The sequence below is a fragment of the Sardina pilchardus genome, chromosome 22 (genome assembly GCF_963854185.1).
Source record: "Sardina pilchardus chromosome 22, fSarPil1.1, whole genome shotgun sequence".
Lineage (NCBI taxonomy): Eukaryota > Metazoa > Chordata > Actinopteri > Clupeiformes > Clupeidae > Sardina > Sardina pilchardus.
Genome location: NC_085015.1, coordinates 25,235,691 through 25,263,399, shown reverse-complemented (window position 1 = coordinate 25,263,399; position 27,709 = coordinate 25,235,691). Strand labels below are relative to the sequence as shown.

Sequence of the window (27,709 nt, the reverse complement as noted above, 5' to 3'; positions counted from 1 at the left end):
CAGTGCGTGTCAGCCAGGACGCGTTGTCCTCTTTTCCCTCCCTTGTCTCTCTCTCCCTCTCTCCCTCGTCTCTCTCTCCCTCTCTCCCTCTTTCTCTCTGTCTCTCTCTCCATCCCTGTCTCGCTCTCTCAGACTGTGACCTGTTGCACTTTCATCGGCCGGCCTTGTGAGGAAGTATGAAACAGAAATGGGTTCAGTCTCACTTTGCTCTCCCTTTTTTTTTTTTTTTTTTTTTGCGTTTGACCTAATTTGAAGTCATCTCCTGAATGTTATTTTGGTATGTTCACAGCTTGAAATATGTAGGCTGTTGGCTTAATTGGTGACCTTGACATCTGGAACAGTGCACCGATATCAAAACAGCAGATGTTGAATTTGTTGTTTAAATCTCGGCTTCTGTGGAGGCACTGTTCATCAGAGCAGAACTGTGTCTGGCGTTAGGATTAAACGGCAGCCTCTAATATCCAAACCATCTGACCACCATCAGCAGCAGCAGCAAAAACAACAACACTATTCAAACACTTTTACTTTAGCACTTGGGACCTAAATTGTTATATATAACACAACTATGTCACATTACATAATAGTGCTTTATAGTGATAAAGCACTTGGTACATTTAGCCTTATTTTCCACTAGAACGCTCCCCACACACCAACGTAAGGTGAAAAGTCAGATAAATCATCAGCACTTCTCAACTCTAAGGCGATGTTCAGACTAGGCTTCTTTTTTTGACAAGAAAGGTTGGCCAGGGCACTTTTTTGCAGCTTAAACGCTGGCAGCTTAAAGCAGTTGAGCGAGTCTTTTGCTGCCATAACAGTGTGTGCTAATTAATGATAATTAATTAATCATAGCTAATGATGGTTAATGATGGCTATCATGCTAGTTTTTCAAGCAACTGCAATAAAGACACACGCTGACCGAAACATTTGGGACATCTCCAGTTTAACTGAAATGGATTAATAGATAAATAAATGGACATGGGGATACAGTTTAAATCTCACGTCATATAGCTCATAGTGCTCAAAGTTGATCGTAATAACTTTTTCCACTGCTACGGTCTCCATTTCTGCTGGTCATGAATGTCTCATTATCTTGGCTGTCAAAAAAAGTGCTTGAGGTAGGGTGCTTTTTTTCTGAGAAGTTGAACTTTTCAACTTCAAAAAGAGGCTCTGAGTTGCAGAAAAAAAGCTTTTTTTGAAAACATGGTCTGCTCCATGGGATAATTATGTAAAATGGACGCTGGCAGTTTAAAAAAAAATAAAGAATAATCTGAGTGTAGCCTAGTCCCATTTCTAACTCTCCACACTCATTGGACAGTGACTCCAAGAAGGGCACCTGCATCCGCTTCGCCGGCAGTGGCAACGAGGAGAACCGCAACAACTCCTACCCGCACAAGGCCGGCTTCGCCCAGCCCTCGGGCCTGGCGCCCGCCCCCGCCGAGCCCTGGGGCTGCCTGTTCATCGCCGACAGCGAGAGCAGCACGGTGCGCAGCCTGGCCCTCAAGGACGGAGCGGTCAAGCTCGTGGTGGGCGGCGAGAGGGACCCCTTGGTGAGTATCACTCCTTAGCGAACGTCCATCGATATTTTTTTTAGTGGTTACATTTCCAAGTGTGACGTCCATCGATTTTTAGTGGTTACATTTCCATGGGCCCTTCTCACTCGTCTTTTTACCTATCCTCCCTTCCTTCCATGGTCCTCCGGCTCGTTCCCACTGATCTATAAAGAACAGTGGATAGACTATCCCATCATTAATTTGCTGCCCCATCATTCTTTATCTAGATCAGTGGGAGCGAGGACCGAGGAAGGAAGGGAGGATAGATAAAAAGACTAATGAGAAGGGCACCATGTGTATGGCTTGTTTTTATTCCCACACTTAGCACTTTGAGGTCATTGATTTGGTGTAAAGTGCAATACAAATAAAATTTATTATTATTATTATTATTATTAAAACGTGTAGGGCTGTCTGGAGGCTTGAGTGTCCAGGCCTTGGTCCTCTGGAGGCTGCCAGGCTTGTCTCCTCTCACTAATGCAGAATGCAGGCCTCTGTGAGGGGATTGTGTGTGGTGGGGGGTGGAGGCGGCGGGAGGCTGAGATGTTCATGACTCACCGCTCGCTAGTGTGCGCTCATAGAGTTCTGTGGCTCCATTTCCACATGTATGGCTTGTTTCATTCTCACCTCCGGCGCCCGTGCTCTGCCAACTCTTAAGTGCTTGTAAGTTAGTTCAGCAGCTGTGCCACGCTACGTGTCATTCCAAGCCAACGTGTAGGAGTCGTTGTTCTGCTTCATCAGACTTTTAAGTGGTGAGTCTGCGTCATCGGTTTACAACCAATACCTTCACTTTGTCTGTTGTTTTTTTGGTCAAGCCTCTTCACCCTGACAGTCCAGGTTTTTTTTAATATGAGTGAATGGGGCCTCCAATATCTCAAGACAAGAGTGTCCTCCTCACTTGGCCAGGCAGTGTGTAGTCGGAGGAGCCAGGTGTTGTCCTGGTAGTGATCTATCAGTGAGCAGCAGCGTCCAGCGGCAAACGCTATGGACTACTTGTTGTTACTGTTAGTGACACCAAAGCTCATTGTCTCAATAATAAATGTTTATTGTGAAATAAATACGTCTGCATGTTGTTGGATAAATATGTCTGCAAAGACGACATAAACACTGCAACTACCGTTGACTGCTGCAGCTTTTAGGCGGTTGTAGGATGTTTATTGTAAATTAATAATGAAATGTAAATTTGTGCGTGCGAGCACGGTCTTCTCGTCTCCATCCCTTTGTGGCCCATGAGCTGAGAGGCGGCCCCTAATTGTGCAGGCTAACAAGCAGGCCGCTCTTTGACAGCCATTAGATCGTTCCTTAATTACCAGCTGGACGTGCGGTAAACAGCGTCCTCCTGACAAGCGGCGTCAGTGGACCAGAAAAGAGAACGAGAACGTCTGTGGTCTGCAGCGTGTGCTGTGCTGTGCATAGAGGGCCACTGTTCTCTTTTTCAGGCCCCGCTCGCTGTTCTTTCACCGCCCTCATTTGTCCCCTCTGACTTGAATCGGCGCGTAGCGCTTAGCGCAGCGCTAGCACCAGTCATATCTCTTCCATATAGGGCCACAGTGCAGCCAGAAGCACATTGAAGGGAGGGAGAGGGGGGGGGGGGTGCGATGGTATCTGCACCGTGGGGCTATCGCTCAAACTCCTTCCTCTCCCGCCTCCGCCACCGCACCCCTGGACGAGCATTCCTCTGCGCCGAGGCCCTAATCAGCGGCAGTTTATGTTTTGTCCCCGGTAACATATCGTCCACTCTCCGTCCAGCGAGTAAACCCACTTTATAAGGCAAACAAGGGCCACCATTTTACGACAAACACTGCAACACAATCACACCGAGATTGATTTCGCTCTGTACACACATCGTAAATTACGCGCACTGAACGATTAGGCCCGGGCGGCTGGTTCGGTTGGCTCCGGTTGGCTTTGTTACGTCTCCCGTGAAGTGTTTGTTAGCTCGGCTGGCTGGGAAAGTTTCCCCGACTAAGTGTTTCTTTTTCTTGTCTTTATCTTATTTTTTGTTTTGCAAAATTGGGCATTTTCATGCAGAGAGAAAAAAAAAAAGCAAGATTGCTTTCTAAACATTTGATTGATGAGGCTATGGTGACATAAAGGAATGGCAATCTGTTAAAAGTAAAGAAGGGTTTTTCTTCCCAACTCTCTTAGCTATCTCGACATTAAACATTTTCTTTTGTTAAGATATTATGATGGATTGTATTTGTACGAGTTTGCTGGTTGAGTTCTTGTGTAATTACATATTTCCTCATTTCATTAAGGGGTAATGATTTGATTACGACGTCATAGCCCTGTCTTATGATGGAGTGGGAAAGGTTAATAGAAAAAAGGGGGGGAAAAACTACAGCAAACACTGTACTCAACATCAGTACCAAACTTAGCCCTTCTGTCATCAGGTTATCACCTTCCCCCTCCTCTCCTCACTGGGCTTTCTTTCTTTCTTTCTTTCTTTCTTTCTTTCTTTCTTTCTTTCTTTCTTTCTTTCTGTCTTTCTTTCTTTTGTCTCTCTCTTTCTTTCTATTTCTTTCTTTCTTTCTTTCTTCTTATCTTTCTTTCATTTGTCTCTCTCTCTCTTTCTGTCTCTCTCTCTCCATCTCTCTCTCTCCTCTCTCTCCCCTGTTCTTGGGCCCCACACAGCTGTGTGTCAGGTTCAGGCGATTCGTTTACGTAAGCCAGCTGTTTCCCCCCGGCCTTCCATTTTTATTCAGGATGAATCACACCACCACAGCCGCCGCCGCCGCCGCTGATGCACAGCGCCATCGACACATTCAAGTTCACGCTCGACAAGGTCGTTTCCGTCCAATCGCCGCCGCAGATGCTCTCACTCACCCTGCCCTTATCTGCGATATGTATGCCGCCGAACGGTTTGTCAGTTGGCAGTAAGGAGCCGGCACCACTGGACGGTGGGCTCGGAGCCAAATGGGGCTGTTTACGTGCCGCCGGAGTGTGCCCACCTCAACGCCAGGAGACGGCGGGTGGGGGGGGGGGTCGGACTGTTCTTTGTCTCCTTGCCTCTCTTTCTCTCGCTCTCCCTCTCGCTCTCTCTCTCTCTCATGCGCTCTCTCGCTCTCTCACTCTTTCTCTCTCTCTCCCTCTCTCTTGCTCTCTTAATTCATTCAATTCAATAGGCTTTATTGGCATGACCATTCATAAACAGTGTTGTCAAAGCATATAACATACTAACATGTAAAACATCAAGGCACAAAGGTAGCCATCACATTTCTCTCTGTCTTTCTCTCTCTCACTCTCTCAATTCAATTCAATAGGCTTTACTGGCATGACCATTCATAAATAGTGTTGCCAAAGCATATAACGTACTGACATGTAAAATATCAAGGCACAAAGGTAGCCATCACATTTCTCTCTGTCTTTCTATCTCTCTCTGTCTCTCTCTTTGTCTGTCTCTCCCTCTCTCTCTCTCTCTCCCACCAGCTCTGGCCTCAGTGTGTGGCTGGGTCGTTCTGTGTCTCTCATTGCTTTGTTTTTCGCTTCCTCTTGAGGCTGGCCTCAGGTGGAACATATGGGTGGGGGTAGTTATTCAAAGATAGAGGCCTGCCGGCAACGATGATCGCATGCAGAAAACATGTTTGGCTGCCCTCCAAGCTTGTTGGATAAACATCACTCTGTGTGCGAGCTCTCAAAAGAATTTCATATTTGTGTGGTAAATCCTGGATAAAACTGGCAATACTACTGTATTTCTTTGATTCCATGTGAGTCAGCTGGATGCTGTGATGGAGTAGCCAAGGAGCCTGATGTGAAGTTGCTTGATAAATGAAGTTAGACTTTATTAGTCCCGTAGGAAATTTGTCCTCTGCATTTTACCCATCCGGGGATGGTACACACACAAACAAACACACACGCACACACACACACACACACCGACCCAGAGCAGTGGGCAGCCCTTGATACAGCGCTTGATGAAGGAATCCATTTGTTATGTGTCACAGCAAGAGCATAGGGTCAATTCAGGAGAGCGCCGTGTATGGCAGTACGTCTCCGCAAACGTGTTTACAGAATTTTACAACTCCCAGAACACTGTAACTATTTATGGGGGTTACAGAATAAACACACTCAGACAATGAAATAAAAAGATCATCCACAGGTGTATGTTTAGAAGGTCTGTCTGGAGGATACAAGTTGGGAACTCCAAACAATTATGTTTGTGTTAAAGTAGTACATAACATACTTCAATTTCCCACAGAGCTGACTGTGTTTGTTTACAGCCAGTGTCTGTGCCCACATCACCAACTCTAGCTCACCCGAATGTTGTGTATGTCCAGCTCACCAACTCTAGCTCACCCGAATGTTGTGTATGTCCAGCAGTCCAGGGCAGACATCTCAGAGGAGCGGTCAAAGCACTTTATGGGTGCTGGCCGCCAGACAACCTCTGTGGTCCATTTCCTCGTCCCCTTCTCTGTCTAGGCAATTAACTGACCACTGAATGAACCTTGATACCGTCCTCTCAGGGGTTCCTGTTTATCGTTGTCGTTTTCGATTTACCCCCGCAGAATCTCTTCGCGTTCGGCGACGCGGACGGCAAAGGAGTGGACGCTAAGCTCCAGCATCCCCTGGGAGTGGCGTGGGACGCCGGCGCCAACCTCCTGTACGTGGCCGACTCGTACAACCACAAGGTCAGTGTGCATTTCACACACACACAGTGCTGTGCCGAGTCATTTATCTCCTGCCGTAAGACGTTAATGTAGTTCTGGCCCTCATCTCCATGGGTGTCAATGAGGAAGCCTGTGGTGATTTTATGGAGCGGTATATATATGCTGTCATTTACGATGAGAGTTTTGAGCATTGTTTATAATTTTGATTATAAACAAAGGAGCTTGTTGTTTGTAATTTAGCTCACTAAAATGTCAGTGTGAAGCCATGTTTACCTTGTAAACAGGGTTTCCACGGTCAATGGAAAGTCATGGAATTGTAAAATCCCATTGTTCAGGCCTGGTGAAATCATGGAATTCAGTAAAAGTGTTGGAGTGTCAGAACAATGATCAGCTGCCACTGAAGTGACTGCCTCATCTAGGCTCACAGGTTGTTGTGAAGGAGAGAGCATCATCTAGCTAGCTAGTGAAGCTCAGTGATTTAATTCTATGCTTTCATGAGCTTTCACTTTAAAGCAAGAATATCCGATCTCTCAGGCCAGATGGACCTGCAGGGCAAATCCCAAATTTGCCAACGGTCCGGATGGATATTCACAGTCTAGTTGAAGTCACATTTCATATTCAGCCACTGTAAGTAATAGGCCATGAAGTCATGGAAATGTCATGGTCATTGTCAAAATGTCATAACTTTTCCATGACTTTTCAATGAAAAAGGATGTGAACCCTCTAAATAAAAACACGTCGTTGATTTTGCTTGGCCAATTGTCTGACACTGAAGTTTGTTTCACAATACATGTGAAAATAGTTGGGCAAGCAGTCATGCAGATCAGACGGTGTTGCTCTTAGCCCCTGGACTGGTGCTTTAACGTCTTGATGGTCTGTGTTGTCCAGATAAAGGTGTTGGACCCAAAGAGCAAGCAGTGCCGGACGCTCGCAGGCACCGGCGAGTCCGGCGACACCTTGGGCCCCGGGTTTGCCGAGTCCACCTTCAACGAGCCGGGCGGGCTGTGCGTCGGGGACGGCGGCAAGCTGCTGTACGTAGCCGACACCAACAACCACCAGATCAAGGTGCTGGACCTGCAGACCCAGACCGTGTCTGTGGTGAGTAGCCGACACCTCCCATTATGGATCTCTTGAGTCGGAGTCATGTACAAGGATACAAGGATATAAGGGTACAAGGATACAAGGATACAAGGATACAAGGATACAAGGATACAAGGATACAAGGAGGTTTATTTGTCACATGCATATCATTACTAAAGTAAAGAATGCAGTGACATTTGTTAGTTCCTTCACCTGTTGTTCATATGGGTGGGGGGGGAGGGGGGTCGTAGAGAGAGGCAGGATAAGTGCACACTTCACTACTGTATTTATGTGAGTGTAGATAAGATCTTCTAAAACGATCGGTTGAATAGCGTCCGATGCCATTGTAAAACCCACGTTTTTTCATTCTATATTACTGTGCCAAAAGTTGCCGCGTTTCGGCATTACTTGGCAACTGTTCTGATAGAAAAAGTATATTTCTTGGCATAAGAATGATTATCTACTGTATGAATAAATCATAACATTTCTCAGTGCCGTGCCTTTATTTTGTAGGTGGCAACGGTTTTGGAAAAGCAATAAGCTCGGCTTCGCGCCGTGCCTAACAATGCCCCTCAGCTGTTCTGAGATTACTGGAACCTACGGCCCCTCGCTTAATTTTCTGTCAAATTTTTCAATATGTATTTCTCTCTATCCCTCTATCTCCATTTCTTCTGTGTATTTGTTATATAACTATAACCTCTCTCTCTCTCTCTCTCTCTCTCTCTCTCTCTCTCTCTCTCTCTCTCTCTCTCTCTCTCTGTTTTCTGTCTGTACTGCCTCCCCTCAGTTCCCTATTTTGTCCGAGGATATGGTGGATGCCCCTAGCAGCAGCAGCAGCACCACCACCGCCGTCGCCCCTCCCAGGAAGACCCCCAGGCTGCCCAAGTCTGCGCCCGTGCTGGAGATGCCCCCGCTGGCTGTGGCCCCTGGACAGACCGTCAGCATGGAGCTCAGCCTGCAGCTGCCCGAGGGCACCAAACTGACCGAGGAGGCCCCCAGCTTCTGGAGCCTGTCCGCTGAAGGTACCGCTTACCGCTTGCCCAGGGCGGTAGATAAAACAGAGTGGCGACACTCCCATAGACCTCCATAGGAAAAAAATGGCAGCGCTTTTTCCAGGCTACTTCCGCGTTATGGGAGTTTTTGAACTATTAACAGCCAATCTCTTGGTCAGTAGTTCCGAGTTAATTGATTACTCCTTCCAGCATCCAGAAGTACATCCCACCCTCCTGCCATTCAGCGCATTTTTTTTGGAACTTTTGATTGTGTGATGGCGACATCAAAGAGTGTCGCAACTCTGTCTTTCTATGGCTCTGCACTTACCACTCCTCCACCCCCTAGACCAGAGACCCCACCTGCCCACCCTGTAGTGGTTTCACCTGTGTCCTTAACATGCTAAATGAATTTCACTGAATCAGCTGAGCCACCTGAGGGGTATTTCACAAAACCTAGATAAGGGATTAAGCCGGGATTTTTTGGTTATCCTGGATGAATTTACCCTCGACTCGGTTTCACAAAAGAGATGCTACATAAATTGCCATGGGAATTTATTCTCTGAAGCTAGCCTGCTCCCGACCAGGCTAACAGCCAAGATAAGTTAATTCTAATGGTAATTACATTATCTGATTGGTTCAGCTAGCTGTCACTCAAATCAGACCTGCATGCGATTTTTGAAAGAGCTGTATTCCATATACTATTTGCTACTTGCATTTACTCGCAAAACAGAATGTCTTCCCAATACCATTTAGATATCATTTAAATTATGGTGGCCTTATAATTAATTACAAAATCGTTGTTTGCATCTTTTTTTGACTGACGTCTGATGAATAGCCTACTGTAGTAGTTGATTGGAAGTGGAGGGGACATATTTCGAAGGTGTTTTTTACTCATTTGGTTTAAAGACAGAATAAAGCTATATATAATCATACTTTGTGCATCTTTGCGGAGGCAAGCGCTTTCTTAATGACGTTGCGTGCCGAGACAAGGAAGCTCTCACACGTGGGTGCATACGTAAATTTGCATTCAGTTGGTTTGCCACACCTACTCCCGCTATGTAACAGAAATAATCATGATTCCCCATCCAAAAAAGTAAAACTTTACCTCGTTGTTGTCTATATCAAAAGCGGTTGTTAACTTTTGTGTGCATGACGCTATTTTTTGCGTCTTTTTTATTCCAACCGTGAGTTATTTGGGGGAGAAACGAGAACGCGCACACATCCCGAATAACTTACACCTGGCTTGACATAGACGATCCTGTTCATCCTGGATTGGCGTTAGTGAAACGAGTTTAGCAAGGATGACTAGAGAACGCTATGTCAAACCTGGCTTTATCGATTATCTTGGATGTCTTAATTCTGCTTTTGTGAAATACCCCTCTGGCTGAGTTGTGATAATAACAGATAAACTAAGTTGATTTAGTGAATGAGTGTAACAGCTACATGGAAGGAAGTTATTTTATTCCTGAGGCGGGATATCCCATCTCTGCCCTGAACTGGAGTGCATCGGGCCCTGGTGTGGTGTTCTGGTCCACCGGGTCCGGCCCATACCAGGGCCACATCAGGCCCACATCCGCTCCTGCTTATTTCTTTTCGCCCACTTCCTGTCTTCTGTCCCTTCACATTAAAGAAAACATTTGTGTGAATGTGTAGCATGGTTGGTCCGACCACCTGGTTTGTTACGGGTAAAGAAATGCTGAGTTTGTCCCAAAAAGAGTAAACTTAGAACCTAAAAATGGACCATTTTAAATAGGAGTTTGCCTTCATTGAAGTCCCCTTATCAAGAGCACCATCCACTCTGAGAGTCCTTTTACTTTTTATATATTGGGATGAAACATTAGTCTGGCGAATGAACTGACACACTCTTAATTGGCTTTAATGATTTTACACTTAATGATCTTTAGTGACGCACTTTCTGCGACCTTTAACAGTTTTATTACTAAAGCTCTGCCTTTTAGGTGCCGTGACAATTGCCCAGGCTGGGAAACTGAAAACTGGATGCGTCTGCCTTTTTTCACAATCAGTTGTCTGACAAGAGATTTAAAAAAGCAATAGAACAAGTACAATGAATGTAGCTCCCAATATGTGTTCTTTCAACTTTACAAACAAAAGACTTCTCTCTGCCTTATCTGAGTCTGTCTGAACTTGTGGGATTACCCTTCACACACAGAGAGAGAAAAAACACAAGCGTCAAACTGATAAAAAATGAAAATGGCGTCCCGGTCGTTTGCTGAAAAGTGAGGATCGTGCCTCTCCGTTCGTCCAGCAAGCCGGTTTCAACCGGACGCACAGTGGTTTGAGTAATTAGTCATAGGGGGGGAAGTAATGGAAGTTGTGTTAATTAAATTAGAGGATTGAGCTGTGCCTCCGTCTCTGTCGTGGGGGGGGACAGCCCTTGTGACTATCATCCTCTTCCACCTCAGGCTTGACTCTCCGCTGCCAAAACCTCCACCCACCCACCCCTCTCTCTCCCTCTCCGTCGCAGAGTGCTAAAGAACAGCCCGCGTAGCGCAAGCAGGGTCTGCCATACGGTGGCCGTGGCACGGGGGTGAGGGTGGGTGGGTGGTTGGCGAGAGCAGATGGCCGCGGCGGTTTTTCATGAACGAGCTGCCACCGCTGCTCACCGATGATGATCTCATCGCGCCCGGTGCCCGCGGACGCCGCAGTCGAGCAGGGGGAGAGCTGATCCAAGATCAGCACGGCGCTGCCACGCTCTCGGCACGCACCGCACTAAAAAAACGTCATTCTTGGGCAAGGAGAAAAGTCTTGCCTAATAGATGTGTCTGCTATTGTCGTGTGGAGTTGAGGTCCCCGGGACAGCACGTTCGGAGCGATCATTTTTTAATTCCTTTTTGGTTTGTTTTTGTTTCATTTCATTTCATTCGGTTACTTGGGCCATCTGATTGGCTGTTGGCAGCGAACGTGGCCCTGTAGCTTCCTCTCCTGTCAGTTTGAGCCTCCAGCTGGGCAGGATGGAGAGAGTCCAGGGATGGATGAACAGCTCCTCTGTGCTCTCTTTCTTTCTGTCTTTCTTTCTTTCTTTCTTTCTTTCTTTCTCTCTCTCTCCCCTTCCCTCTCCCTCTCTTTCTTTCTTTCTTTCTTTCTTTCTTTCTTTCTCTTTGTCTTTCTTTCTGTCTTTCTTTCTCTCTCTCTCCTTCCCTCTCCCTCTTTCTTTCTTTCTCTTTGTCTTTCTTTCTGTCTTTCTTTCTTTCTCTCTCTCCTCTGTTCTTTTCCTTGTTCCTTTTGAGTCGATCACACTCACTCACACATGGGCTCGTGTCTGCCTACACACACACACACACACACACACACACACACTTACTTGCACTGGCACTCACTGTCACTCTCACACGTACTTAATGTCTCACCAACACTTGCAAAAAATATGTTCTGTCACACTTTTAATGCGCACATAGTGTCATTTATTCACACACACACACACACACACACACACACACACACACACACACACACACACACACACACACACACACACACACACACACACACACATACACTTGCACTCACCATCATGCTTTTTCCCACTTACCATCACCATCACCATCATGCTTTTACCCACTTACCCTCTAGGCAACACTTACACAAACACATTCTTTCCCACTTGTAAACACACACACATACATACATACTGTACATACACACATACATATTACACTCACACACACAGCCATACACACTGACTTCCTCACACACAGTGCAAAAACACATACGCCCTTGCAAAGGGAACATTGTTCAAATCCATCCTCTCTAAAAAACCCTATAGATGTCGGGGCCCTTTGTGGGCGGAGGGGCAGCCAATGCTAACCCCGTGTTGTTTATTTACCGCACTGTCAAGCCACTAGCGGCTACTGTTGCTGTTGTCGTTACACAATAAGCATCAGCCGCGCGGTGGGCGGGAGCGTTTAACGGCCCACGATGTTGTTGTTTCCCCAAGGGCCCGTCAATGGGAAGCTGGGACAAACTGTACCAGCGCTTTTAATCTATCAGATACAGAGGGAGAGAGAAAGAGAGAACGAGAGAAAGAGGGAGAGAGGGAGAGAGAGAGCGAGAGAAAGAGGGAGAGAGAGAGAGAGAGGGAAAGGGTGAGGGAGAGAGGGAGGGAGAAAGAACGAGAGATGAAAAGAATGAGGACACAAACTGTGTGTGAGAGAAAGAAAGAGAGAGAGAGAGGGATGAAGAGAAAGAAAGAGAGATCAGCAGGGGAGATGCGGCTGTAGAGATAAACTCCAGTTACGGAATCAGACTAATGGAGGACGATGAGGAGGAATGAATCTAATAACTAAAAGCTAATAATGAGTCCTGAATATTAATAAAGTGTCATTTGTCTAGCTGTTCCACTTGTCCACAGTTAGTGGAAGTTGCCTTGTGTATTTGTGAAGTGAAGTGAAGTGTTGTGTTTCCTCTCTAGTGTCGGACTGTGTGTAGGGCAGCTGGATCAGGGAAGTCTTCTTGTTTTAAGTGAATGGTTCAGTGTTGGGGTCTGTTTTTCAGTGACTGTTGACATAATGTGTGAATTATCATGTTCTCTTTTAGAGTTACGCTGGACTTCTAGGAATTCCTCTAGTAAATCAAGCTGTTTTAGTGAATAAGAAAAAGTGTGTGTGTGTGTCTGTGTCTGTGTCTGTGTGTGTGTGCGCGTGTGTGTGATGAGCTGTAGGCAGAGTGATAATCTTACGCTTTGATTTTGTTTGACACTCGTCCTGCTGACCTGCCCTTGGTACTGGGCCACACACACACACACACACACACACACACCCGCGCGCACGCCTCTGGCCGACTCGGCAGCTGTGCGGGGGAAGTTCAGTCTGTGTGTGTTAGTGAAAGGTGCTAATCCCAGCGGGAGCAGTTTGGCTCCCCCACAGAGAGAACGCCTGCCTGCATACAAGGGGACTGCTCCGCAAAGAACACACACACACACACTCACACACACACACACACACACACACACACAGAGGACTTAAGTGTCTACAGTACATAATCAGATACACTTTTTATCTGCACTCACAATAGATTTTTTTGCTGATTCTACAATGTCCACCACAGCAGAATAAGTAACCTCCCCCTCCCCCTCCTCCCCCTCCCCCTCTTCTCTCTCGCAGGTAACGATTGGCTGCTTCAGTCGCAGCCCGTCACCGGCGACATCTCCGACCTCTCCCGGCCCCTCTCGGTGCGCGCCGACGTTCCGGTCGCCGTGCCGACGACCCCCGGCCCCGACCCCGTCCTGACCCTGACGGCCTGGGTGTACTGCTGCCTCAGCGAGGGCGGCGCCTGCATGATGAAGCCGGTGGCCTTCCGGATGCCCCTGCGCCTCGACTCCGCCCCTCGGCAGGGCTCCGTGCCCGTCACGCTGGCCCACGCCTTCCAGAAGTAGCTTTTCCGGAAAAAGCCGCTTTCATGAAAACAAAACAAGGAACAAACAAACAACAAACAAACAAACGAGCAAACAAACAAACGAGAATGCGTGTTTACCATGGTTACCACTGTAGTCAAATCAAGCCCCATGTGGGTGGCTACGGTGTGTTTGGGACTAAATGGAAAATGGAAATGGGAAAGTTCTGGATTGTGCTATTTATAAAAAGCAGCCTTAGCCTCTGACTGACTGACAGATGCTCTCAAACGCCCACACAAACAAAAACGGCCTCCTAGGATAGCAGAGCATATGCACACAGCAGCACCCCTGGGTAGAAACGCTGATTTGGGATCAGTTTTTTTTTTTATGCAAGATTAGAAAAAAGGATGAGGCGACCTGATCCTCAAACAGAACTTTTACTCAGGGTGCCAAAATCAAATCAAAAGGATGATTCTTCACTCTCTCCCCTGCAAACCTCATCCTCCAATCAAATTATCTCTAGTCCAGTTGTACTTTCATCGCTACCCAGCCAATCACTGACTGCTTTTCATATAACATTAGCAACCAGCAAATACATTACAACGATTAACCATGTGGGGGCTTGGAGGCACATGTCGAGATGAGAAGGTGTGTCCACCGAGACGGTGTTAATTGTTTGGTGCTTTGAAACCAGGACCAGGAAACATTGGACTCGTATCGTACGGTGCATATTTGCCATAGGGCTATTTGTCCTCCTCAGTTTCTCAGAAGAACTCTGAAGTGGCTTCAGGCCACCAAAGGGTGTTGCAAATGACGGCGACCAATCGCTTAAACTGCAGAGGAGAGGCCCTCTTACTGCTTACGCTCCCAGTTCCTCGGACTCGAGGAGGGGGCCGTAAAAAGGTTAATGTGCATTTCTCTAATGGCATTTGAGTTGACTCGGAGGTCCTCACGCTAAGTGACCTAAGCACTCACGTCAGCAATATTAGTGTGAGTTGACCATCACCCATCATCTCATCCACCAGCATCTGAGAGTGAGTGAGTGAGGGGGGAAGGGAGGGGGGGGAGGGGAGGGGAGGGAGTTATGCAGCTATGAATAAGTTCCTTTTAGGCTAGTCTACAACAGTGTACCACAATAGCATTGTTTGCCTGTATTTATGGGTTTGAGTGTATTTTAAATATGTGTCTTGTATCTTAATATATATCGTGTCTTATGGTCCAGTAACACTGTACCGAATAATATTTTACATGCGTATCATGTGGACATGTCTACCAGGGAGTCTGTAGGTCGGGAGGTGGCTGTACTATGACCAAACGGCACGGAAGGGAAATGTTTCACCAAAGTGTTAGACTGTTACAACAGCCGGTCATCCCACACCAACAGCCTGGCGTCCTTGTAGCCAAAATCCGCCAGCGGGTTGTTTTCAGTGAGTGGAATAGTACCAGGCTTCCCAGAACTCACTCACACACGCATACACTTGTCTCCCATCTCCCATGGGAGACATACAATCTCCATCTCCATTCTGCGTCTAGTGCACTGCTAGTCAGCCAATAAGGGTATACTGTATGACACACTGGCCACTGTTTTGTTTCCTTGTGCTTTTTATTTACAACCGACTTAACGTGTGGGATGTTTACTTGGCTCAAGTGCCTTTAGATAAGCCCTTAGAGTATGGCAAGGCTTGAACGGTTTTTAAAAGTAATCTGCAGCAATAATTAGTGTGGTTTTGTATTTATGCGCATACTGTTGCATCTGCCCATAGCAAATAGATTGAGTCATGCTTGGAAAGGTTTACCTCGAGGGATGAAATATATTGGTGGAGTGTCTCAAATGAAGGGAATTTGAGTAAAGCCTCGACCGTTCAACTTACGTAAGCTGTTTTACGCAGCCTGTTTTACGAGGAGTGGGTAGGGGCTGTGTGTTCTGGATGGATATGGGTGTTTGCATAGATGTATTTACAGTTTGAGAGTGTGTATGTGTCCAAGTGCGCTTGTTATAGATGCCTAACGGATTTGGCTCGCTTTTGAGGTGGCACCTTTTTCTCCGAATAGGTCTCTGTTCAAGGGCATTCTCTCTCTCTCCCTCTCTTCTCTCTTTCTCTCTCTCTCTCTCTCTCTCTCTCTCTCTCTCTCTCTCTGCGCAGCTTGCACTTTATCCACTTCATTGTAACTGTAATAAAATGTATTTTACCAGCTTTGTTGTGTTGTCCTTTTTTCTGTGGAATGAACAAACACTGTCCAGCCTCGAGTCTCGTGCATTATTTTAATGTAATAGATGGGAGTGTTTGGCCCTTAGTAGAGGGGAATTTATTGCACTGACTCGATGCTTTTAACCGGCGGTTTATCTAGTGGGATGAAGGATTCTGCATGTTCGGGGACGCGAGGTTACTCTCTTCCCAGAATTTACAAACACGCTGACCACTAGCACGGGCTTTTCCAGAAACCATTCATTATGGTAATCGCCCCTGGAGGTGCTGAGCTCTCACACAGCACTTGGGGGGCTGCCGTTCTCCGTGGTTCACCACAAGAACCAGTGGGAACGAGGAACTAGAAAAAAAAGACCTTTAAACCAGGTGCAGCACTGCTCTGGCCAGACCCACTAGAACAGACTAGACCGGCCACACACTCTCCTCTGAACACAACACAGATAAATTTTTTTAATCCTCTTGTGGACGTTTGGTTGACATACTTGGGAGGCCAAGAAGCCTCTCCACCACATTTTCATCAGCTATTTGGGTTAGGCAAGTGTGTCATTAAGAATGAATAGCCGTCCGGCCCCCATGCGATGAAGATCTGAGGTCAGTCTCTGTGGTGGCCAGTTACCACAGCGCGGTGGCGGCCAAAATGAAATACTAGATAGAGCTGGAATGTGTGTGTGGCTGGTCACTGTTGCCTCTGAGTACCTGTGCATGTGAATGCATGCCACTGTACCCCTTTTCACAACAACTCCTTATTTCAGTGTAGAATAGTTAATATGTGATGAGTAAATAAGTTATAACATCTGTTATTACACAGACTACACTCCAAGTCAAACATAACTGAACAGTAGTCTACTTTTATATAAAAAAAAAGAATTAAGTAGAATATGGTGTGCTTTGGTTCTCCGCTCTTGCATGCTTGTCTGTGTTTTTGCAGAAGTTCATGTGGCAGAGGTGGTTTGCTTGCTCATACCTCTGTGGGTGAGACTGTGGCTCCTAGCCATGCCATGTGAACTGGAACCGGCGGAAATGTCCAAACAATGGCAACTGTTTAGAAGAATGGCTGCGGTGAGCAGGCTAGGTGACACCGCTTTCAAACTTTTCACAAGCACCTACCGGAATGCCTGAGCCCTCTCGCAATTCTAAGAATTACAGCGGGAGATAAGATTTTCCATTTTAGAAAAGGTTCTGGTGAATCAATCAAAATAAAAGTGGGATGAATCTGACACTTGACCAGGCGAGCACACTCCAGATCTGATCCACGTGTTTATGTTCAGTCTGTGGTCTGTGGAACTGCAGTCTGTAAGCCGTCATTGCGTTAGTTCTGATAGCAAGCCAAGCAGTGCTGCATCCTTAGCTATAGCATAAGGCTTTCATTGTGCAGCATTTCAAATTGGGCTCACTGTTGGACCACTGAAGCTGACACATTCTCAATTAAAAAATATTACAAATCAATTGACAAAACATCCTCATTGAGCAAACCCAGTGGGACTCTTTGCCCGTAAGCGTTGTGTGGTTATCTAATTTGGAGTTCAAAAAAGGTTCCAGTCTCTGAGGATGAAACAGAAGAAGCAGAATGGCTTGAGAACCAGCATTTCTCCAACAACCAACCCAAGAGCTTGGGCTGTGTCGCTCCCTATGTCTGTAGAGAGTCATGGGATATTGATCGTCCCGCATTTGGCATGCAGGACATCCTTGTAGTCGACCGTAAAGAGGTTTGATGCATCTTCTGGGAATTAGGGCGGTGACCCCTTTGAACTCATGAAATTTCTGCATATCCAAGAGCAAAAGGGTTAAGCTTGCCTATAACTGTGTCCATGGTGTGTAACAGGAAACCTTACACTTAAGTGTGTATGTGTGGAGTCAGTGTTATTTACAGCCTGGTAGTATTCATGATTTAATAGGAGACGACCTTAAGAGATTTTATGGATCACCCATCTCAGTATTGACATGTGGCCTGATTAATAAATGATGCGGATGGACAGACGATTTGCTCTAGTCCAGTCCCTGTGCCATTGAGCCCAGCAGCCGCATCTCGGCAAACCGCAGGGCTGGAGTGGAGTCAGTCTGGAAATCTGGGAGGAGAAAAAACAACAGCCCTCTTCCTCAATCTTAAAGGGTCATGAAGGTGAGTGATAGGCCCGAGACAACATCTGCTGATCTGGTCAGGGCCAAAGCCTTGTCATGATATTTACCCCAGAGAATGAATGACGGCATGGAGCACAGACTTTAATATGATCCCAGTTCCTCTCCCAGCCGCCCCACCCCCCATCTCTTACCTCCTCTTCCTCCACCTCCTCCACCTTTCATCATGTTTACGGAGCATCAATCCTCCTGGTCCTCCCCAGCCCTGGCCTCCCCTGACAGGCTTGTTAACCCCCTAATAAGCTGGGCTTCACGCCTCGCTTCCTCCCGGAGCTGCGAATCGCAGGGCTAAATGCCCTCGCTAACCCCTGTGGCAAGCTAGCAGAAGCCCAGCTAACGCTAATCTGGGTGTAACTAAGGACACCCATGCTGCCTTAAGCCCCTTGTGGTTTTTGGTCCACTTGTCAGGATGTCACTGACAAGCTCTAGGCCTAATGTCACAACAAAAGTGTAATAGGCTATTTGAGATTTATCCATGGCTGTGTGCGGCTGTGTTTCTGAATTTGAGACGAGTGTGTGGAATGATAACTTTGACCAGTCCTAATTGAAGGTAGTTGCATCTGTCTAGCCCATCCATTTGGTCATTTTCATAGGCACTTTCACACACTGCATAGCAATGTGTGTATCCATTTATTCATTCATAGGCACACTAATTCACACACACACACACACACACACACACACACACACACACACACACTCAGTAGTAATTAACATAATGGTGTTTTGTTTATTTTTGTTTGCATGGTCAAAGCCTCACAGACCTTCTCCTCAGCTGCTGTTGAAACACTGAGGGCAAGATCAGAGTGTTTCTCACACACACACACAGGCCCAGGAGCAGCTAGGCAGACTGACAAATTGCTAACTCAAACACCAGTTCTCATGTCTAAGTGTATCAATCACACTCCTCATTGGCTATGCATGTATGCATACCTGTGTGTGTGTGTGTGTGTGTGTGTGTGTGTGTGTGTGTGTGTGTGTGTGCACATGTGTCTGTGACTGTGTGTGTGTGTGCGTGCGCGCATGTGTGTGTGTGTGTGTGTGTGTGTGTGTGTGTGTGTGTGTGTGTGTGTGTGTGTGTGTGCGCCCATGTGTCTGTGACTGTGCATGTGCCTCTGTGGTGTGTGTGTGTGTGTGTGTGTGTGTGTCTGGTGTGCAAATCATTAACATGGCAATTCAGGCAGCATTATAAACACCAAGTTTGCAGTGTCATTGGAATGTTACAGAGAACTGGTCTCATCTCACCACAAAATTAATGCATTTTGGTTTAACTCATGAAATACATCTGTCTTGACCGCTCTTGACCTCTCTTGGGGCGTAAGACATCTATAGAATGGATGTTTGTGACGGCTACTAGCCAAGGTTGAAATCAGAGAGCTCTTTGATTAAAAGCAGGGTGTGTCTCATCCTGTACCAAAAACAGCTGTGGCAACAACTTTTTTTTTTTGTCCAAGAATTCGGATGTACTGTATCTCCATTTCAGAGACATTTTTTTTCTTTTTCTCTGCCTCTCTGTCTCCATCACATTACCATATCGGAATTGAGAACAGCCTTTCTGGGTGGACCTGAGGCGAAGAAGAAACCTTCTGATGAACGGGGTTTGGAAATTTCGCTAGTTTGTCTAAGCAGAACTCCACCCACGCCATCCTTCCATTTGACTGTTCAGCGTGTCTCTAAAACCAGTCAATGCTATGCTTTTTGCCTGTGTCACAATATTCAGGGTTTTTTCTCTCTCTCTCTCCACCCAAGCTCCACTGTGAAACTCATCATTTATTCAATTATGTGGAGGGCATGCCATTCATTTCAAACAGAAATAAGAGAGAAAGACAGACAGAGAGAGAGAGAGAGAGAGAAAGACAGACAGACAGACAGAGAGAGAGAAAGAGAGAGATGAAGAGAGAAGAGGGGGGGAGTAGGGGGATACCTGTTGTCAGCATTAAAATGCAGGTGCATTTCAAAGCGCTTTGGAGTAAATAATGAAGCGAAAGGAGATAAGACCAACTTAGAGGGCCAGTGAAGGAGAAAATCAAAACACTACTTTTCATTCAGGCAATAACCACATGGATATCCCTTTCTCTCCCTTTCTTTCTGTCTCTCTCTCTCTCTCTCTCTGTGAATTCTGTTCAAACAGCATTTCTATAACAAATACGCGCGCGCTCACACACACACACACACACACACACACACACACACACACGCACACACTCACAGGGGAAGACTGAGCAACCCTGCAGCAATTCCGTTTTCTTTGTGCCCTCTTGTCGCATTTCCCCCTGCAGACTGAAAACTCCTGCCAGGATCACCGCGGGGCTTTAGTTCTGATCCAGCGGGCGCGCCCGGCCGTGATCTAAGCTGATGAGAGGTTAACGATCCGAATCCACAACTTCCAGCGCCACACCGTAAAGACCTACCCCCCCCCCCTCTTGCTCCTCTCTGCTACTCTGATTTAGTAGCAGCAATCAATAGCATGTGCATAACATAAAAATATGAAGGCTAAGCAGGGTGATTGGGTTTGCGTAAGGGAAGAGGGCCACGGCCAGATGGAGTGATGTCCACTCGGGTGGTCGGTCATCCATATCTATGAGCGCATAGCTGCGGCCAAATGAGAATTGCATTTCAGTCCAGTGAGCTGGCGTACACTGATAACCATCCCAGACGCAGAGAATGTTTGTGTTGCGCGCAAGTACAGAGGCCATACGCATTCGGAAACGACGTGCCAGGCATTGCTGAGCGTAATGTTTTGGGAACGCAAGTCTGATTCCATGGGAAACATATGTTTGAAAGAACAAAGGCTGATTCTGCACCGACCGCTGTAATCCAACCCACTGTGCATTAGCGCATGAGACGGATCCAACTTTTCGCCTTTTTTTCAAAGTGAGCATTCTGCAAGACGAGGTCCCTGAGGTGGCTCTTCAGCGGTGATGGCATTTTAATTCTGAGGGGCCTTCGAAGAATGATGGAAAGAACGCAATGGGGAAAGAAAGAATGAGAGAAAGAGGGAGAGAGAGGTAAAAGAGGGAGAGAACATTAGACAAAAAATGGGTATAAAAATACACCATTTGCATGGGAGCCTCTTCATCTGTCACATGGACACCCTTCCAGCACATCTAATTCTTCACTCTCTCTCTTTGTCTCTCATCTAGTTTTCTTTGCTCCCTCGCTTCTGCGCCTGTTCTCAGAATATCAGAATACCATATCCAAGCAGGAAGCTGTCACTTTGGGATGATGAAGTACCCCCGTCTGTGCCACGCCGCCCTGTGCCAGTGTCAACAGCGGGCACGGGGTCAAACCCGAAACCTTTTCTGCGGCTCGCCATGTGATCCTCCTCCACTTGTGCGCACACACACACACTGACACACACACACTGACACACACACACACACACACACACACACACACACACACACACTCACACACACCAACCACCAACACCAATGCCGCTAACCGCCACCGCCACCCTCCTGGGCGGGCCAGATCGCTGCCCTCGGTCTTCTCCTGTGTCAGGCCGAGACGAGAGGGTGACCGACCAACTCATCTTAGGTCCGCTGCCAGCACAAACTGAGTCATGGCCTCCAAGAACACTTTGGTCTGGAGCTTCTCGCCTTAAAGGGCAACTGAGGCCGCGCCGAAAAACGTCCCCGCTCCACCCGCCAGCGCCGTGCCCCAGCGACAGGGTGACAGGTTTCAGGCAACACCTCTGAGTGGCGAGCGAGACGTTCCACCCAACAAAGTGCCCTTCTGGAGAGGGTGGAGGGGAGGGGTGGAGGAGGAGGAGGGGGGCAAAGAGGCAGAAAACATGATTACGTAACTACCCTGCAGAAGACGGAGAAGAGTGGCAGTAGCAACACAGGCTGGGAGAGGGACTTCCTCCTCCTTATGAAACCGTGGGGGCTACCGCCGTTCATTCCGACATACCAGCACTCCGACATTGACGTCCAATTGTCGTAGTGGAGGCATGTCTCTTTATGGGAAAAAGTCCCACCAGTCCGACATTTTTTTTTTCCATGGTCGCAGTGGCGGTATTTAACTTTTTTTTCAAACAACGTGCCATTCCGACATGAGGTCATTAATAGGCTATTAATGTCATAACTACATCCAATTGTGTAAAATAATAAAGATTGACATTTAAAATGTCATTGTGAAGACTTCTTGATATGGTTATGTGTCTGTTGCGTGCACGACTCGGGGAAGTGAAAGCAGTTCTATAGACATGGCAAGTTTTCTTCTCATTATTCGCGGACTAAGTATGGCTAAATTAAGTTATTATTTTGCTGTCACTTCGTCTGTTTTATGGCCTAGAAGGTTGTATTTGGGATCTGTGGATAGCTCTAGCTCTCCTCTTTTATCTGACATGCAAGCCGTATCTTTTTAACCACGGTTTCACGAGTAGCCTATCAAACGAAAGTAGCGGTAGCCGAAGCTATATGATTCTTATTTGTTTGTCACTTCGTCTGTTTCTATAACACACAGGGATCGATGTGTTTGGTATCAATGGAAAGCTCTGTTTCTCCTCTTTCATTTGATATGCGTGTTATGTCTGTGCGATGCTTGGTCCCGGAGTAATTCAAGCGAGAGAAGTGGCTGCATGGGTGAACGCAGAGCATGTAGACTGTAAATATGATAGGCCTACTTTCATTTAAATTCATGATTTTATTTTTATTTTCATACTTGATCGTACAGACACGTGTCTAGTCTCGTTGGAAAGCCCCGGTTCTGAGCTCTTTCATGCAATATAGGTCTCATCTCGCTGTGACTAATAATCACGGAGCAAAGTAACAGAGAAGAATGGGTGTGTTTTTTAACGCACTTTGCGTCCGTCGGGCTCATAGGGTCCGTTAAGTTGACGTGGGAAAAAATAGGATTTGTAAACTGTCGGAATGGGGGTACTAAAATGTGTCGGATTGGCAGCATGTCGGAATAACACCATGTCTGAATAGCGGCATGTCGGACGAAAGGGATGTCGGACTGGCAGGATGTCGGACTGCCGACATGTAACCGAAACAGTGAGACTGCTTGGCCGCCTTCGGTCTCAGGGCTGTTTATCAGATGTGGAGCGAACAATGGCGGGTGGACAGGAGACCTAGTGCAAACGGTCGTCCTTAGCAATGAAGTAAGATCCTTTAAATTGTTCGCATTTCCCCAAGTCTTTCCTCCCTCCCACACCTCTCTCTCTTTCTTTCTCTCTCTCTCTCTATCTGCCTTGCTCCATCTCTCTATCCACAGCATCTGTAGAACAGTATATTTCACACATTTCTCTGTTGCGTATAACATAACAGTAAGGCTAGACAGAATGGATTACAAACCCCTGAGTCAGACTATCTTTGTTACACCACAAGAATGCAGAAAGGAGAGAGAGAGAGAGAGAGAAAGGGAGGGAGAGAGAGAAAGGGAGGGAGAGAGAGTGTAAGAGAGATAGAGAGAGAGAGAGAGACCTCATCCACTAGCAGCACAGCACCAATGGCTGCCCTGTCTGGCGGTGCCCCCATGCTATAAGGACGTGTAATTATGATCTTATCTCCCCCTAACAGTTTCCTCCGGCTGGAAAGAAAACATATCCCACCGGACTGTTTAGAGTTTCGTAAGGAAAAGCAAGTAGCGCACCGCTAGCGCTTTTTATAGCCCAGGTTTGCATGGTGATTTATCTGGGGGAAAGTGCTTAAGTTGGGTGGAAACAGCGGCGTGCTGAATCGAGCATTGTGAGAATTGGTCGCTGCGCAGTGTCGGGCCCGAGACCCGGGCCGCGGAGGAGGAAATTGCTCTGTGCTGTCGGGGACCTGGTGTCCCCGAGCGGACGCCCAAAACACTGACCAGGGCTGGCCGCTCTGTGCATGGCCCCTTGTCTACCTCAAGCTAAATTGGGCTAGTGACATCTGTCGTGCCGAGATGTAGCAAATATCCTAGATATTTTTTTTAATATATTCCGAAGACCTGCTACATCCAAAATGAATGCCAAAGGGTCACTTTTCAGCTTTGACAAAAATTGGTTCAGGGTTTAACTCAACATTTATGCATATTTTAATTTTGAGAGTACTGCCATTTACAAACCCGTGACTAATTCTCTGGAAGGAACAGATGGTTACACAAGACACTCAATAAATGCACAGTACTGTTTGGGATTCAATTTATGTAAGACTTGAGATGAGTACTTGGAACTCTCCAGAAATAAGTCATGAACACAATTATGAATGGCTTTTCTCTCTGATTGAAACTTTTTGTGAAGTACCTTTTCTTTTAATGTTCCTGATGGCACATCACATTGTGAAGGGTAACATGGGATTCTTTGTGTAATAACTCCGACAGATTGTGATCAAAGTTAAAGGCTTTGGGGCAGTATCAGAGAAAAATGAAACTCTCTGTTGCTCTGTGAGGAGCCCATACTAATTCTATGAGGATGTGTGTGTGTGTGTGTGTGTGTGTGTGTGTGTGTGTGTGTGTGTGTGTGTGTGTGTGTGTGTGTGTGTGTGTGTGTCTGTGTGTGTGTGTGTGTGTGTGTGTGTGTGTGTGTGTGTGTGTCTCGTTCTGTTCAGTTGCAAAAAAAATAGTTGCAAAACTATAATTAGAAGAAAAGATACCGGTATTCCTCATGCAAACTATTAACGTGATAGTAAAATGTGTGATAAAAGACAGGCAGACAGACAGGCAGGCAGGCAACTATGTGTCTGAAAATCAAGAGATTTACGTTCGTAGATGATAAAAATAGCTACACTCAGGCCATTGCTATCGGATGGGCTGTGTTTTAAGTTTTTACGCGATTTATGATGATGGAATGTCGTAAAGTTCAGCCATGCGTAAAGGTGCAGCGCAAAGACCCCAGAGGGACGAGGGCTAGTTTGATCCTCTAAAGTTAACACGAGCCAGCCGAGGGCTCGCACTTGACAGGGGCCGCCCAATTGGATGACAACGGCCGTGATGTCACTGCTCAGCTCCCATCCAAGGCGCTTTACGCCCACTGAGCTATTCGCCAGATGGAACAAACACTGAATGGACGCGCAGCAGCGCCGGGGCGCACCAGAGAACGAGTCGAAGTTCCGAGTGCAGCCTGAATGAACTCGACTTCTTGCATTAAAGAGCGCCGCTCATCATGGGGGATGGATCGCCGTCTGTGACTTACAGCAATGACTCGAACCGCGGGACACTGGACCTTAACTCCCAGGACACGGCTTTGTCGGAGCAATGGATGATTGGCATGGGAATGGTCATGGGCATCATTGTGCTGATGATCGTCTTTGGCAATATTTTGGTTATCGTGGCCATAGCCAAGAATCAGAGACTTCAGACACTGACCAACGTGTTTATTGTGTCCCTAGCTTGTGCGGACCTTATTATGGGGATGCTTGTGGTTCCTTTTGGCGCTGCGCTTGAAGTCAAGGGTGTGTGGCTCTATGGATCTTTCTTCTGTGAATTTTGGATTTCGGTTGATGTCCTTTGTGTCACTGCCAGCATTGAAACTCTCTGTGTGATTGCGATAGACAGGTACATTGCCATCACCTCTCCTTTTCGGTATCAGAGCCTACTCACAAAAGCCAGGGCAAAGGTGGTTGTCTGTGGAGTGTGGGCAATCTCTGCCTTGGTCTCTTTCCCTCCCATCTTAATGCACTGGTCTCGGGACAACGAGGAGACAGAATGCTATGAAAATCCAGAGTGTTGTGATTTTATCACGAACCGGGCATACGCAATCGCCTCCTCGATCATTTCTTTTTACATTCCCCTATTAGTCATGATATTTGTGTATGCCAGAGTGTACCGCGAAGCTAAGCTGCAACTGCAAAAAATTGACAAGTGCGAGGGGAGGTTCTACAACAACCAGAGTCTCTCCAAGTGCAAACCAAATAGGAAGAGACCCCCCAAGATCCTTGCGATGAAAGAGCAGAAGGCACTGAAAACACTTGGCATCATTATGGGTACATTCACGCTCTGTTGGCTCCCGTTCTTTATTGTCAATGTCGTGCGGGTTTTCTGCGCTGAGTTGGTGGATAAGGACCTTTTCGTGTTCCTAAATTGGCTGGGCTACGTGAACTCTGCCTTTAACCCCATAATTTACTGCCGGAGTCCGGACTTCAGGAAAGCTTTTAAAAGACTGTTGTGTTGCCCTAGGCAGGCAGACCGCAGATTACATATCAGCTCCTGCGACCTTTCGCGCTGCTCCGGGGGATTAATGAATGCTCTGGACACGGGCATGGTCGGAACATGGTCGGACTGCAATGGCAGCAGTGACTGCAGTTTGGAAAGAAACGGTAAACTATCCCATTCACATTCCGAATCACAGTTGTAGAAGCTCAAGTGATTACGCTTAGCTGCGCAAATGTACGCGTAAATTCGCACCAAGCACAATTTAACACACCCACTGAACACTACACACGCTGTCACCTGCAATACATGCACATCCTTCCTTTTGGACGACAGACTCATGCCCATGGAAGGACTACATTATCTGGGGTTAATCTATGGCAGATTAGCCAACCTATTGCCTATGTAAAAAAGAGTGAAACGACGGTCTTGGATAGGCCTATGTGGATGGATTTTGGATGAAGCTACGCAGTTAGCCCACGATTTACAAGACTCTTTGGAGTTTTACGCCTGTAAATATAAATATTGATGAATGTATAATTGTTGTTTTACCTCATTCCTTATGTGCAAATTGTACGAAAGAGAATTGTTTATATTAAACAATTAGATTGTACATTATTTATTTGCTACACAATACAATCCGTCATGAGACTGACACTGTAAGAGCTGGAACATGTAACGCCACAGTTGAAGGAATGACGGACATCTTAAGAAGTTTAAAATGTGGAATGTCATTTACTTTCATGCTATTTATTGTCTACCTATCAATTGATTAATGTCACTTGTGTATTTTTCTGAGCAGCTGAATGCACAATAGATGTCGTTTAAAATCTATTGGTTCCCCGAGAGCTTTGTTTTTTGTTTTGTTTTGTTTTGTTTTGTTTTTCTCTCCAGCCCTTGTCTTTCTCGCCCGGTAAGTATTCTGTGTACACATGCCTTGTGATTCATTGTATCAAGGTCGCCGCCTGGACGAGTGTGCAATAAAGTGTCATTGTGAACCCACCATTTTAATGAGTTGTATTCTACTGTGAGAGGGAATTGAAACTAATATGTCCAACCGTTTTTAGTAATTGTAATTACACTGATTGTGCTTTTACCATATCAATTATGCTACTACATTTAGGCCAGGCTTTTAGTCATGATGGTAGGCTACCACTTAAAATGTCAGTGTTTCACAAATGACAATGCACACGAGTCTTTCGTTTACTCCCACCACGTTACATAAACAATTTTAATTAATTGATTTGATTTTCAGTTATGCCGACAACTTGAGAATGTATCCAGCATTTCAAAAGGGGAGTTTAGGATTTACATAATTGGATTTTCAGCCTATAGGCTAGCTCTGGGATACTTAAACTAGATAAGTGTGCTAAATGCACAAATGCCAAACGAGGGCGCTGCGCTTTTAAACTGGCTAAGCTATCAATTTGATGGATACACCTTCACAGAAATGCTGTTCTGCCAAGGCAAGGTGCTCCAGACGACTAGCCTACTGTCACTCCTAATTACTTCCTGACAGACTATTTCTGTTCATAAAGTGATAGCGAACCGATACATACTCTCTCAAGATGGCAAGTAAACGCATCGCAATTTGCTAGCAGTATTGCGACTTGACAGCTGATGGATGATGTAAAAACTGCAATGGTCGACACTCAAGATTTTAGCAGCTGTTGATCGGCTTCAACGTCAACTTTAAGCCTACAGTAGGAATACACAATCACCC

At 46.4% G+C, this 27,709-nt stretch overlaps 2 protein-coding genes across 4 annotated transcripts in view; both read left to right on the top strand.

The window, feature by feature from the left end:
* nhlrc2 (NHL repeat containing 2) overlaps positions 1 to 14,609 on the top strand; it is a 30,551-nt gene extending 15,942 nt beyond the window's left edge. For all 3 annotated transcript variants that reach the window (XM_062526034.1, XM_062526033.1, XM_062526032.1), the window contains 5 exons: positions 1,316 to 1,547; positions 6,053 to 6,175; positions 7,043 to 7,252; positions 8,022 to 8,256; positions 13,347 to 14,609. In XM_062526034.1, the coding sequence (XP_062382018.1) occupies positions 1,316 to 1,547; positions 6,053 to 6,175; positions 7,043 to 7,252; positions 8,022 to 8,256; positions 13,347 to 13,618 (1,072 nt within the window). In that variant the 3' untranslated portion in view covers positions 13,619 to 14,609. The remainder of the gene's footprint in view (positions 1 to 1,315; positions 1,548 to 6,052; positions 6,176 to 7,042; positions 7,253 to 8,021; positions 8,257 to 13,346) is intronic.
* A 10,287-nt stretch (positions 14,610 to 24,896) lies between these two features.
* On the top strand, positions 24,897 to 26,984 carry adrb1 (adrenoceptor beta 1). The gene has a single exon (XM_062525624.1). It carries the CDS (start codon positions 25,001 to 25,003, stop codon positions 26,189 to 26,191), a length of 1,191 nt encoding a protein of 396 aa, XP_062381608.1. The 5' UTR covers positions 24,897 to 25,000; the 3' UTR covers positions 26,192 to 26,984.
* Positions 26,985 to 27,709: the final 725 nt, after the last annotated feature.